Here is a 15000-nt window from a genome sequence, read left to right as displayed (position 1 = left end):
GGATTACGTGACCACGCTAACGTAAAAACAAGGCTGGATCACATAATACCTTGTAGCTATTGCTTGTGTCGACAGATTGTCCCAATATTACTTATACTTTCAACTGGAGTGTAACTTAGACAACTCTGTAACATAAGAGTAATAAATCTGATTTCGTGTCCATTATAAGGAGTAAAGGAGCCTTTTTCCATGGAATGGCTTGTGGCATATTTTGCACCTTTTACTTTCCATCAGCCAAATGCAATTTTATCATTACTCCCTGACAAGGATAAAAGGTATCCTATTCAACTCCCTCGTCTTCGTTGTCCTCCTCTTCATCATCATCGTCGTCATGATCTTGATCAACATCATCAACATCAAATAACTCATAGTCATCGTCATCAGCATCATTATCACAGCTTCCAAGGTCTTCAGCATCATTGCCGCTGCGGAGATCGTCACATTTAAGTCCCGTATCGCGAAATTGACATATATTAGTGGAACATTGCTCCTTAATTAGATGGAGGGTTGCATTGGTCTTTAACTTTGGAAATAAGTGTCTCAGGTTGGTACAGCAGGCAGACTAATTTCTTAATTCCGGCAGCGGTCTTTGCTTTGGGTTGTACGATTTTACCCAGATCTGCATATGCGGTTACACTATCCTCATCAGCTTCTGGGAATGCTTTCCAACACAATAGCTTCCGAAAGAGAGGAATGATCCTCGCACTTATCTGGAAGCAATTGTCTCTCATTGCATTGACACTTGAAAAATTCAGATGGCTCCAACGGGATTCGAGCCCATGACCTCGGCGATGCTGATGCAATGCTCTACCTCTCCGGCAGTAAATCGATTTCGATGTTGACTGAGCCGAGAGCAATCAGCGCCGGTGTTGCGCATATATTGCACGTTCTTAGGTGTGCAGTTAGTCCGCTTTTACAGCTTTCCTTAGTTCTTCCATGGTGATTGGATCTATCAAATGCATTATTGTCTCTCGAGCAGTTCGGTGGTCAGTTGCATCAATGTCTACGTTACCTTCTTGATTCAGCAGTTGGTGAAAATGCTCTTTCCATCAGTCTGATATTTCTTTCATGTCTGTAAATAGCTGAGTTCCGTCTGCATTCTTAGCCGGGGGAACAGTGTTTGTCTTGGGGCCGTACACAGTTTTAAGTGCGGAGTACAGCCCCTGTGAGTTGTTACACTCTCCAAACGTTTCGATTTCTTCCGCTTTCTTATTCCACCAGTTGTCTTTCATTGCTCTTAGCGGGTCAATTTGCTGGTCTCATTCGTTCCCGTGAAGGACTTGATGAATGAAATATGAACCATGGGTTATAGACGAAAGAGAGAAGTGATCAAGTAAAACATTTTACTTACCACACCCGCAAAGCGTCCTGTTATATCCAGGAAGCGCAGCAGTTTTGCAAGTCCAAGAGCTACAGCAAGAATAATAGGGTTGAGATGTACCTTTCTATAATGCTTCGTCTTCCTAGTCACAACTGAAAATGTGTTCTCACAGTGTTAGAGTATGCATCTCCGGTGTGGGGTGGTATCCTCAAATACTTCGTTGAAGATCTCCAGGGTGCGCAGAATCGCAGCCTTTCAATTATTGGCATTATGAAGGCTAGCCTTCCTTACCTTTAAGAGCGCAGAGATGCAGCCTCTAGGTGCGAGCTCGAGAGAATTTTATGTGATAAGAGCCATCCCAATTACTCCCTGATGTCAATGCCAACGATCAATAGCCACTATACTCGAGTGATGAATTTCGTTAAGCCTTAAGACACCACATTCTAGGACTTATCGGCACATGAAGTCCATTGTGCTGAGGTCAAGTCGCAATTTAAACAATAGATGATGTTCTCGTAAGTTTTTATTCTGCGAAACCCTAAGTATTTAAATTGTGCACTGCCTCTTACATTTTTGATGTTTTAATTTTATTATCGTAAATTCACCGTATTTTTTTTAATTTAATGATGGATTAATTAATAAGGCTATTATTATTTCTGGGAATTGCCCAAGGGACAGTACAAACACGGGCATGTCGGTGTCAGGTAAGATTATGTTGCTAGTAGTGGCTCCCCAGTTTGCAGCATCAACAGCATGCAGCAACCATTTCGTATCAGCCTCCTAATTGTTTCTCTCGAGGTACAGCTGTACACCATATCTCTACGGGTTGCTTTACAAGGATTTCCCCAAGCCGCTATTCGATGCAATCCTCCACCTTATTAAGGAGCAATGTTCCACTAATAGATGTCAATGTCGCGAGGCGGGACTTAAGTGTACCGATCTCTGCAGCTGCAATGATGCTGAAGATGATGGAGGCTGTGATAATGATGTCGATGACTATCACCATGAGTCATCTGATGTTGATAATGTTGGTGATGATCATGACAACGATGATGATAAAGAGGAGGAGGAAGAGGAGGAGGGAGATGAATAGGATACCTTTTATCCTTGTCAGGGAATTGTGACAAAATTGCATTTGGCTGATTGAAAGTAAACGGTGCAAAATATGCCACAAGGCATTTCATGAAAAAAGGCTTCTTTACCCGTTGTAATGGACAAGAGCTCAGATTTATTACTGTTATGTTACAGAGTTGTCTCAGTTACACTCCAATTGAAAGTATAAGCAATATTGGGACGGTCTGTCGCCATAAACAATAGCTACACGGCAGTATGTGATCCAGCCTCGTTTTCTCGTTAGCGTGGTCACGTGATCCGTTCTATTACTGTTACGTGTAAGATAGACCCCAATTAAAAGTACGAGAATTTTTGTCGAAGATTCGGCACCATTGACGATGGTTACAAAACGTTTGAAGGTCAAGCCTCGTTTCCATGTTGGACTCTGAGGGTCACACTTTTAATCCTCCGTAAAAGCCGTCGGTGCAAGTTACAAAATTGCCAACAACATTTGGCATGTTCCTTAGGGTTCCCTTAACACATCTAGATAGGCGGCTTGCTTTCCCCATGAAATTCCCACGGGCTTACAGATGTTCCCAGACCATTAGGTTTAATCGCGCCCAGAGAAATGCGAAACTGTGCGCTTCACCCACAACCTTACGTGATAGGTCGGTCCCCTCCCATGCAATGGGATTAACACTCATGCCTGTTAAGTGTGTGAAAAGACCTAGGAATCTTTATTTCCTTTGACTTGTGGTGGAGCGCCTACGTTGAACCCATTTTAAACAAGGCAAATAAAATGATCCTGAGTGTAGTCTACAGAACGCTAGCTTGGGTTCTCAAATCTGGAAGCTAAATCTCCATCCTGTATAAGTCCTTAGTGCCCCCTATCCTCGAATACTTGGCTCCGATTTGGTGTCCTTCAAAGATATTCTAGCACTTGAAAAAGTCCAGAAGAGAGCATCAAGCCTTGCGCTTGGACAAAGACGGGAGAAGGACATATGCACGCGCTATATGGAATCTATCCAAGCATGAAAACCTGGAAAACTACGTCTTAATTCGAATGCTACGGAGCGGCCGAAAATACAAAAATCCTGAAGTGGGGGATTACGGATACGCACTCACAAATAAAATAGAATCACTAATTCTTCTCCAGTATCAGAATTTATTTAAAAGAAAAGGGCAACAATCAAACTTTGCGTGCAGAATATTAAGCATTGCAACTATCGACATACCAAACAGCTAATGCTTTACTTATGACCAGAAATGCAAGTTCACAAAGTGTCCCTTAAAGTCTAAGCATGTGCTTCCTGTTTTCAAAAATAAGGTGACAGTGTTGGTGTTAGCGTTATTCCAGTTCAGTTTGTTTGTAAATGCAGCTGTTTTTCTTTACTTGAGGACCGGAATAGGCCAGTTTCGTATTCTAACGAGTTGGATTCGATCGAGCATGAAATGGAGGCTAATGCTGGGGATTCTTTTCACATGCAAATTATTTTCCCCGCATTAGCCTCCATTTCATGCTAGATCCAGTCAAATCGTGTGAATAGGAAACTGGCTTATTTAGGGGACACTTTGTGACGTTAATTGTGTGTATTCTTAGCTTAGAGGCCAGCCGAGCAGTCGTCAACATCAAAACTTAAATCTCCTACAGCAAGTGTCTGACAAAGCACAAGTGGAGTGCGATCAGTTCTTGATAATGGAGTGAAATCGAGGGTTTTGAAGACATGATCGTGCGTGAGTACACGATCCTGCAATAGTTTCAGATTGAACTTGCAGTATACCCGAACGAATGAACGAACGAATAAATGACTTGTGCAGAGCTAACTACTCAGTAGATTTCGCGGGGTGATACATAATTACCACAGGGGACCAATTCTAATTAATCCACATCCTTTCGATTAACACCCTATCCAAAATGACACTATTCAAATATTGTAGCTTGAAGGATTAAGTATAGAACGCAGGGACCGGAGGGGAGGGTTCAGTTGAGCCTTAAATATATACATTTTTTCAATTTATCAATTTGAAATACTCATTTATTATAACACGGCTAAATTAACAGGCTATATTAGATAAAAAAACATTACTATGTACTCTTTTTATTTTTTAATTAATATCATATCCTTGTCTTTGTGTTTTGCAGCATCCTCTGAACAAATTTGTTTTTAAATTATTAAGCCCTATCTGTTTTATCTTTTCTCCATGACTGCCACACCCTGTAACAAATGAGCACAAAGAAAACATTGAAAAAACGATTAGATCGAGTTTAAGATATAATCGGAGTGAGAGAGAATAAGCCATGTTGAATCATGATTGAGGATGCAGACACCTTGCACCCTTCCTTCATTTGTAAGAATAGAACTCTACCAGCCACGTCGACTTCTTTTGTATTTGATGAAGATCTTTCAGTATTTGGTTAAGCCCTGGGGAATACAAAGCAGGAATACAAAAGGCCGACAGTGTACTGCTTATATAGTTCGACTCGGAAAGTTCTTAGAGTAAGTATCTCGTCAGTCTTCCAAGAATAAACAGACTGATTAAATCTGGAACGTTCTTAAATAGTGATTTATAGATTAATGAAATCGTTGCCTAAAGGATAGATAGATAAACCATTACACTTTGCAGCCAAAGACCGAATTGCGAGCAGCAAAGGAAAGTATACAAAATAAATATTATAAGTATGTAAGTATAAATATTTGTAAAATCCTGGAAAAAATACAAGCATGGCATTAGTAATAGTCCTCGAGTAGCGAAAAGCGTGACGTTTTCTTTCGTTTTATTCCCAAATAAATATATTTTCAACTTGCATTTGCTAACTTTATCATTGCCTTTTCTGGCCCGACTCGTTGGGTGATGCTAAAACAATTAGACTATACATACTTAATTGACCGCTCCCCATAGGGGCTTTTCAGGGCCAATGAAACACAATCAACGAAACAACAGAACACAACAACTACAACTGTTAAGAATCCCAACTGGTCAGAGGCAAACCAGTTGGCTATTTACAAGTGCAGCTAGGAAGTTGAACCAGGGACTACCAGGAACAAATTCAACGAGTGGTCAGAGCGGGTCTTGAACCCGGGATCTCCAGATCCCAAGGCAAGCGCCCTAACCACTGGGCCACACTGCCACACTAGACTCCCTTCGCCCTCAAGGGCCACGGGTCAATAGCCATTCGGCTTCTCCTCATGGGCTGTTGACCCGTAGCCCGCAAGGGGCTATGGGTCTAATTGTTAAATAAACTGCATAGATTAGCATTATTAGGCTTTCGCTGACCTTTACAGAGCTGAACTGGGTCCAGTGTCCCACTCGGTCAAATTACACAGTCTTCAACCTGGAGCACGGTAACTTGTCAATGACCAAACTGTTTATTTGCTTGGTCTGTAGAAAATGAAGAAAAATCATTATACGACACAGTTTCAATTCCGATATGTCTAGGCAGCAACAACACTTCCTTGCTAAACTGACTTAGTAACTTTCACTACTTTCACTGAGTGCCGTCATAGCAACAAAGTCGAAGAAAATTACTACTGCCAGACACAAAAACCGAAGAAAATCACATCAACCAATACTATTTAGAAATCGCTCGTTGGATTCGGTTTTGTGATCATATTCAGAATAGGTGTTAGGAAAGTGAAAGCAGTGAGTCTTGGAAAGTGGAATAAGCCTCGGCCAAAGATCGAATTCAGTTATCGCCTCATTATATAGTTTTTTAGAGCTGTCATTTGAAACCTGCTGCAATATTTCCTTCTTTTAGAACAAGAAAAATATTTACTCCCACGTCAGGGCAGCGCAATTCGCACAATCCAGAACGCGTTCAAGGTACGTTCTTGCAAGGCTCTCCCAGGGACTGAGACAGAGAGAAAGCCTGCTCGCGCGGCTAGCCACGTTAGATCGTGGATTTTCCCGCAAAACTTGGTCTAAAAATATACACTTTTCTACCGCTGATGGGAACAAACCTGACTCTTATAATCTTGGGTAATGGACTCTTGAGATCATTTATATATGAAAGACAGTGAGTACACTGAGGTGTGAGTAACCTGCGATCAGGCGTATTTTTCCTTAGACGTGGTGCGAAAAGGTACGCCTGATACAATTTCTTAACGAGTCGTCTGCCCGTAGTCCAGAATCTGGACTTTACTCTGATTGGCCGAAAAACAAGAGAGCTCTTGGAGCCTCACTCCGATTGGTTACAGAATTGCAAATCATACTTCTTGTAAATCGGTTAACAGCTGATGAAATTATGGCCGCCGAGAAGGATTTGAACACGAGTGTTGTTTAGGCTCTGTTTACAGCTGCTGTTGCTTTGACTTCAGATTTTTCTCAAAAACCTTTAAAGGAAGAGCGGAGAGAATGCATTCGAAGAATGGTTTGAGTAAAAGAAGACATTACAGTTGTACTTCCTACGAGGTTTGGCAATAGTGTTATTAATACAGGCCCGAACATTCTAGAAGAAAATGCATCGCTCTTCTTCCACCATCTCGAAAACGTTTATAGTTGTGGCAAGTCCGTTGGAATATATTCGGAAGCAACAAGTTGCGAATCCAAAAAGAAGCGAATAGAACTTTAGGGCTGCCACATTCGGGGAATCAGCCGAGCTTGACAGAGAAATTCGACACTGTTTACGGAATCGCTGAACAATCTGAACACACTTCTAACAAAATGATAGCTGAGTAGCTGCTGCTGAAAAACTAGAATTTCTCAAAGTCCATTGTCCTCATATCTATTTTTATAGCATCTTGTATTGGCATCTCAAATATTCGAGTTTAAATAAAGCCGGTTTATTGTACTGTTGATTGCGCCTGATGATAACATGAAGAGTTCGGGCTTTTTCTGCCATTTTATCTCGAAATTCTTTCTTCCTTGATGGTTTAACAGAGAAACCGCACCAACTGTCAAGCAGCTAAGGATTTGCAGAAATAGCTTTGATTGCAGACATCGAAGCCAGAGTGCTATTTTGTTTTTGTCGCGTCTTTACTTGAATCGCAGCGTGCAGGTAATTTCCGGTAAAATCTGATTGGCTCACATTTATAGCATGACACATGATAACATCACTCTTGACAGATGGGCGGCAGACGACTTACTTTTTCAGCGCCCTGTCTCAAGACAAGTACGCTTGATCGCAGGTTAAGGTGTGAGTATAATGCATAACCCAGTCCAAAGACATGTAGCCACCGCTGAGCCGTCAGAAGCGTTATAAGAGAAAGCCTTGACGTCGTTACTCTTTTGCATTTAAGCAATCGAACACGTTTTCCGTGTTTGCATAGCCTGATATAAACACGAGAGGGGTTGGGAGAATTTGAAACAGTTATGCAAACCCGAGACGAAGTCGAGGGATTGCATAACTGTCGCGAATTCTCCCAACCCCTCTCGTGTTTATATCAGGCTATGCAAACACAGGACAAAGTTTTATATTGCTTTTATAAAATATTTCTCAAAGATAATTCAACAAACGAAGGAAAATGCTGGTTTTTTCACTTTTTGATTGAAACAGATTTTCTTGACACACGGTCATATTTCCTACCAACCAATCAAAACGCGCGTCTGACAATACATAACCAATCAAAATTCGTGAGATGTCACTGCCGTGTTTACATACTCTCATCTAAACACATCTATTGACCAATGAGAGTGCGCGTACTATCCTAATTATTTTATAATAGAATTTGGTCGAAGCACTCGCCCAAGAATGCGAAAACGCCATTTCCGGTTGCCGTCCTGTTCCTCAGTGTCTTGAATAATATAGGCTGAAAATGTGGCACTAATTTATAACTACAGCAATGATATCTCGGGGAAATCACAAACCAACTGTCCAGGGTCAATTGAGAATTTATATTAGTAGAAACGTCAAACTTAAAATTCACCTTCAGAGTGGTATCCGCTTTTGAGCTCCGATAAACTGTCCGACGACGCTTGTCCCACCACGTTCCTATTGTCGCCCGAACCTGAATTAAATTATTGCAGATTAAATGGAAAGTACTCGTTTCTGTTGGGTACACAGGACTTCAACAAGATTTGGAGGCGTTCTTTTTCGTCGGATGCACCAAGACTTACCGAAACTACGTGACTTTGCTGAACTTCATGGTTAATCAAGTAGAGGGCCATGCGAGGAAACCGGGGGCAAATACCTTGTTAATTATATGTAAAACTTACACGTGATGACTGAATACAGCTTGACTGTTAAAAGCGTTTTCAAGGCAATGCATCACAAACCTGTTGATCCAAGACGCAGTGGAAAATAAAAACGAAGAAACCCTATAAAAAAATAATGGAGCCGCATAAGCCATAAAAGTAAACTTGTAGGCTACATAGCGGAAAACGTAGTCAAGATATTAGCAAGAATTCGGTTCCAGTTCATGACTGCTTAATTATCTTTTGAGCTACAATCTGGAATTTTGCATACAGAAATTCACATTAAACATCAGCAATATCAAATGCTGTTCATATAAAGGAATGATCTTGAGGTTTATGATTATAGATTAAAAAATACGTATTTCATTTCACTAGCAGCCGAGTCGTCGGGTTGCGTGCTTCTCAATTGGATTTCATTCCCTAAACAGCAAGGGAGGATGATAAGCAGGGCCAGGTTGTTAGCTTTTTGTAGCGAAGAAGGCTAGCCTCGTCTGTCCATATAGGCAAGTGCGAAAAGCAAACCTCTCGCATTGTCACTGCTCCATTATACACTATTAATTAGATGCACGCGAATTTTAATGTCCGTAACAAAGTGTCCCCTTGCACTTTTCCCCAGTCTTCAACGGAATACAGACAATTAGGCCCGTTTTAAACGTCGCATTTCACATGTGCCGAATCTAACGCAAATGACCGAAAACAATAGATTTTTCTCAGACTCGGCACGTCACGTGTGAAATGGGACGTTTAAAACGGGCCTTACCATTTTTTTACCTATTTTTTATAAGAACTTTTATATAAGAACGTTGAGGCTGAGATTAACCAAAGTTTTAACAACGTATGAAGAACATCCCTCAGGCTGAGAGTCGATTTTGAACGTTTTTATTTTGCTCGTTGTAATTTAAATGAAAGCCTAAAATAAAGGTAATTATTAAATTCTCAACCTCGGATAATGCATTTCGCGTGCTCTGATTGGTTCATTCAATCTCGATTATCACCTCATACACCTTAGTTTGACCTTATATGGTAAATGATTGCGCTAAGCGTTGCGAAGCTAAAAACGTTTTCACCGGAAAGCGAAATTTTTCTCTCAATAAAGCCAAAACTGAAAAAAAAAATTTGTAGAAACTTTGGATCAAATTGCGACGTTTAGAAGTAAGCGAAAAGGCAAGAAATGTGTTTGTGATTTGTCTACGTCTGTCTGACCACAAGGTATTACACAACATCGCATCATCATCAAGTTTTATCTATTTCGCTGGGATTTTCTCGCTTTTTTCGCTCGTATTTCGTACTTCCAAATTTTTGGAGTTTAAGCAATTTAATAAAACAATTATTCCATTCGCGCTTGTTGGATATGAGACTGGTTGTAGACGCGCCTCGTTGGGTTCCCGGACTCGGCGTCATGTGTGGGTTGAGTTTGTTGGTTCTCTACTCTGCACCCAGAGGTTTTCTCCGGGTACTCCGGTTTCCCCTCTCCTCAAAAACCAACATTTGATTTGATTTGCGTTGTATTTACTATTATTTGTCACATTAATTGTTTTGGCATTAATCAGCTACTTATGTTATATATAAAGTTCAATTTTTTAGTTAACGTTCACTTTTCAGTGACAAGTGCATTATAAGTTAGAATAAATCCGGTGCATGCTACTCATTACTATTCCTCAACAACAAACAAACCTGAAGAGAGTTGAAGATTGCAAACAAATAAAGAAAAGCCACTGTATGCTGATCAAAGCCGAGGACTCCAAACACCCATGTCAAACCAAGCAATGGAAAAAGTATAACAGAAGACTTGATTCCGCGCCTATGAGAAAGAAAGCGATACAATAATGTCAGTTGGTCAACACGCCATAAAAATAAGCTGAACAACTTCGTTCTCATGATCTCTCTTCTTCCTGTCCCCTCCACAGCGAGGTCGACATCGCTGACTGGCATATCATAATCAATTGTAAAAGGAATAAATTTGTCAAACATTTCCGTTAGAAGAGGCTTTCGATAGATCATGATTTGAGAGACGCCGAGAGAAACGTGTACATTAGGCAAAATGATTTGCATAGGCGAAACAGACAGAAAACTGGCCGACTGCTTCCGCGAACATTTTTGCGATGTTGAAAAAAATATGATAAATATGTACCAAAGCCATTGCGCGCCATTTCAACCTTCATACTATACCCTTAACGTGATAGTCTGTGGTCTTTCCGTTCATTTTTCAAATCGGCACACTCATGGAATAAATTTGCGCTTATACATTTGACAAATTATTTTTTATTCGTGTTTGTCGTTATCGTGTCTCTCGCAACAAAGGCAATGGATAACTCCACCACTTACTTACTATATTAAACTCAAACCACAGTTCACCAATCGCTCTGAGGAGTGGCTAACGCTCGAAACGTCATCCGTCAATCTTTTTCACTGTGGTAAAAACATTTGACGTTTATCAACAGTGATAAAGCCAAATTTTCTTGTTCCACTCTCCCATCAGTTCACACGGTCGCGGTTCTTACAAACTAATCACTTTATTCGTTTATTATTTTGCAAAGTGCCTCCAAAGTTTTTCCACGCCGGTACTTACACTTCTTCTCATCTTTTGTAATCTTTCCTACTGCAAATCCTTGCAAAACAAAGCAAATACACTTCATTTTTACACCATTATGAATGGCCCATACTTACTTGATCTTTTCTTTGTGTGAGGCACTCGTCATTTTGTGACTTGTCAACATAGCTCGTATTACCCAAACAAATATGACGGCGTTAATCTGCAATATTACGGTTTCGCTATTATTACAAGAACACAGAAACCACGACAAAAAAAGGAAAGGAACATTAAGTGTTATTGTTCTAGCGCTGGAGAACCAGAAGCTTATGACCTAGAAGCTTTTAAGTTTGGTTCAGAGCTGGGGTTTTTTGAGTTTAAAATTTACTTATTTGGATATAACGTAGCTAGTGCAATTTCTCGGGCGTGCAGCCTCGATCTTATTTCTGTCCATATTTGGGCATAAAATTGGTGTCCAAAAAATCCCCAGCTTTGTTTCAAGGAAACGAGTTGCAAGTTACACGCTTCAGGTCATGTGCTTCTGGGAGCACTAATTATAATTGGGGAGACTGTAAACTGGAATCAACAAATTAACGCAAAGGAAGTCAAAGGTTGGTTTCTGAGGACAGGGAAAACCGGAGTTCCCGGAGAAAAATCTCTCGGTGCAGAGTAGAGAGCCAACAAACTCAATACACATATGACACCGAGTCTGCGAATCGAACCCGGGACACATTTGTGGGAAGCGACTAAGTACTCTCACCACTGCGCCATCCCTGCACCCCTGCGTCTTACTGAATGAAAAGCGTTTGCAAGGGATGGAAAACGGGAAATCCAGCACGAAGAATATGGAAACGTGGGAACGCAAAGACCACGCGAGGAAAGTGAAGAGGGGATCCTCGCAGGTCTGGCATGCAGATGCACCCAAGTTAAGACGTCAATTTATTTTTTACCGTGGAATGCGTTTCCTTATTTTGGGTCAGTCGGTACGTCGGAGTATAAATAAATAAATTACCAAATTTTCGTAACAGTAAGATTGATGTCAAACATTTAATAAAAGCGACACAACTTTTAAATTTGCAAGACATATTTCGGATACTCAGTATCCAACTTCAGTTGAAGGATGTTTATGAAGGACTTCTTTGATCTTAAGTTGGAAATTAGGAAGAGCCGAGTCTAAGATCACAGATTCTTACACGATTCTTACACAGCCTGAAGATGTTCATAGATCCGAGAACAAGTGCTCACGAACCCTGGTGCCAAAATGTCTAGTGGTTTCACCGACATAACAGGTATGACATCCTGCACATGTAAATTTGTAAACCACCTGGGAACGGAGCGCATTGGGAATCGAATTCTTCACTCTAAACATGTTACTTAACTTATAGGAAGTGAAGGCTAACCTAAGGCTAAATCCTTACAATATTTCATGACGATAAACCTGATTTTACGTTGCGCTAAAAGGGAAAAGGGTCCAATACAAGGTAATTTGCATCCTGCCGGGATGCATCAACTGAGGTGTTGTGGACATTATAAAGGTATTGATTAACTACTCTTTGTATAATGTTACAGGGGAAACAATTTTTCATAAGAATAGATGTTAATTGTTGGATGTCGGTGTGAAAGCCGCTCCAAGAGTTGTTGATTTTGAAGGCCTTGTCCACTAATATACGAATGAGACCACTTTTTGTAAGAAAATTTGAAACAATACCGGTCGTCAACGGTTATCACATTACACCATTACCGCGACCGCGCGTATTCTTGGCTGCGGCCAGAGTCCGTGTTCTTGGTGCTGACCAAAAGAAAAGCGGACTCTTGCGACGAAAATTTGCAAACTGTAAACGCGACTGCAAGACCGTGGTCACGTGAAATCCTCAGGTTTGGCGCCTGATGATAAGGGTCACTTATGTATTTAATCATGACCATCTTGCATAAACCTACCAATAAGACTGTGAGAGAAGGTCCAATAAACGCCCAGATGAGACCAGAATGAAATGATAACCAGCATCTGCGAATAAGAAGGAAAGAAAACATTAATGACGACAAAGAAGAGCAACAAATGACAATCTTTCTTCAACTGAAATCATCAAGATGGCTAAATAACAAATTGTTATGTACTAGCACGCGCTATTAACGTAAATTACGCTGTCATATGAAATTTTCATGATGAGCAAAATGCCTGCCAAAAAGATACAATGGGGCATGGCAATAACCACTAACAAGTGTAGAACAACATCAAAGAAATACAGCAAAGCCAAAGACATTCAACTGATTGTATTTGGGTAATCTTGAAGTCGGCCTGAAGATTCTGCCCGGATAATGTTTTTTTTGTCCAACTCATTTTGCTTGTGATGAAATTAACAAACCAAATGCGGTTCAGCGTTGTCAGTACTCTTATCGACAACAGTATTCGTCATCACAGTGGTTAAAATGTTGTGGACTTATTCAATTTTTTTTACCACAATATTCAACGTCGAAGAAAATGTTTATTTCAATGCTCGTGCAAGATCGTGACACAAAAAAAGAGCAAGCGTTGTCTATAACTTTCTCGCAATCTGATTGGTTTATTTTTCAAAACGAGCGCTTCTGATTGGCTATTACAACAAGGGAAAGTTGACGCGACCCTCTTATAGACAACGGCAGATACGCCAATCAGATCGCGAGAATACAAGCAATAGTGGTAAAACCATAACTTTAAATTAATGAATAAAGGAATTCTATGATTATCATGATGAACGTGACGCAGCCCCGTTATTCGTTTACTTTCAAAAACTTAATTCTCTTACGTTTTATCCTCTCCATATCCCTCTGTTCTTGTGATACACAAGCATGGAACCACAATAACTAAGGGCCCAGCTGCAAAAAACACAATGTCACTATTAAACGACATCAATCGGAACATTGTCGGGAAAAACTTTCTTACAGTTGTCAGAGAAGATTTACAATGCAACCAATCAGATAAACGAAATTTGGACACGTGATCACACTGCTATACTATATTATGGAACCCTTTGGAAAGATGCTGTAACGGCTCAAACAGCTCTTAATTTTCAAATAGCTGATAATTAGCTATTAGAATCAGGTAGTCGGAAAATTTAGGCCATTTCAGCGACCAAGGATCTATTCTGTTTGTCCGGATAACTCATTTTATGTAACCTGAATTATTTTAACGATTCTTTTTATCGGTGAGTCAACTACTTGGCTTTAAATCATCATGCAAATCAAACTTACCCCAACCAAGAATGTAGAAACATTTCCACCGCCACTCTCCGCTAAAAACTTGAACTATGGCGTTGTATATCTGTAAGCCTTCAGCAAGCATCCAAAATACGGCGCTCAAGAAAAAGTAGTGAAGAAAGATTGAGATAACAGTGCAAAGCACCTATGTACAGAAAATCAAACAGACAAAAACATCAGTTTAAGGCAAATAAAAGAGTGAATGGAATCTACGCATTTAACCGAAAAGTGCTTCCCGAAAGTACATTACTTTTGCGTTTTGAAGGAAGTTGGCTTCTTCAATTATCTGAACTACATAAAAATGTACCCGGCCGGAACACAATCGGACGATATCTGAGCAAAACTATTAACCAAAAGGAAAAGTGATCCTCGCGCTTATCGATCTGGAAGATTTAATCTATTGCTTCTTATAGAACCTGAAATATCCAGGTGGCTTAGTCAAAGGGCTTCGAACCCACACGCGTTAAGTATAACACCGCTGTTGATGTTAAATGCTGCCGCAGTGAGTGAGCAAAAACCAACATTTGACTTGATTTAAGTTGATTGTTAATTTCGGTTTACAGTGTCCCCGATTAGTGCTCCAGCGCCAGAACAACTTGACACTTAAATAAAGTTCCTTTCCTTTCCTTTCCTTTCCTTTCCTGAAGCGAACGAATGATCGGGAGAAGAACACGTTTGTCTTCAGAACGCATGGGGTTGTTGTCAAAGGCACAAGAAATTGTGGTTATGC

General features: G+C 40.4%; 1 protein-coding gene across 1 annotated transcript in view; it reads right to left on the bottom strand.

Moving 5' to 3' along the window:
- Positions 1-3530: 3530 nt before the first annotated feature.
- Positions 3531-15000, bottom strand: part of LOC137991719 (adhesion G protein-coupled receptor B1-like) — a 25133-nt gene continuing 13663 nt past the window's right edge. Inside the window, exons 15-23 of the mRNA XM_068836754.1 lie at positions 14265-14415; positions 13820-13889; positions 12975-13041; positions 11174-11259; positions 10181-10307; positions 8588-8629; positions 8239-8319; positions 5651-5755; positions 3531-4590 (exon numbers count right to left, since the gene is read on the bottom strand). Coding sequence (XP_068692855.1) covers positions 5693-5755; positions 8239-8319; positions 8588-8629; positions 10181-10307; positions 11174-11259; positions 12975-13041; positions 13820-13889; positions 14265-14415 — 687 coding nt within the window. The 3' untranslated portion in view covers positions 3531-4590; positions 5651-5692. The remainder of the gene's footprint in view (positions 4591-5650; positions 5756-8238; positions 8320-8587; positions 8630-10180; positions 10308-11173; positions 11260-12974; positions 13042-13819; positions 13890-14264; positions 14416-15000) is intronic.

Source organism: Montipora foliosa, chromosome 2 (assembly GCF_036669935.1).
Source record: "Montipora foliosa isolate CH-2021 chromosome 2, ASM3666993v2, whole genome shotgun sequence".
Taxonomy (NCBI): Eukaryota; Metazoa; Cnidaria; class Anthozoa; order Scleractinia; family Acroporidae; genus Montipora; species Montipora foliosa.
This window is presented reverse-complemented; position numbering and strand designations above follow the sequence as displayed.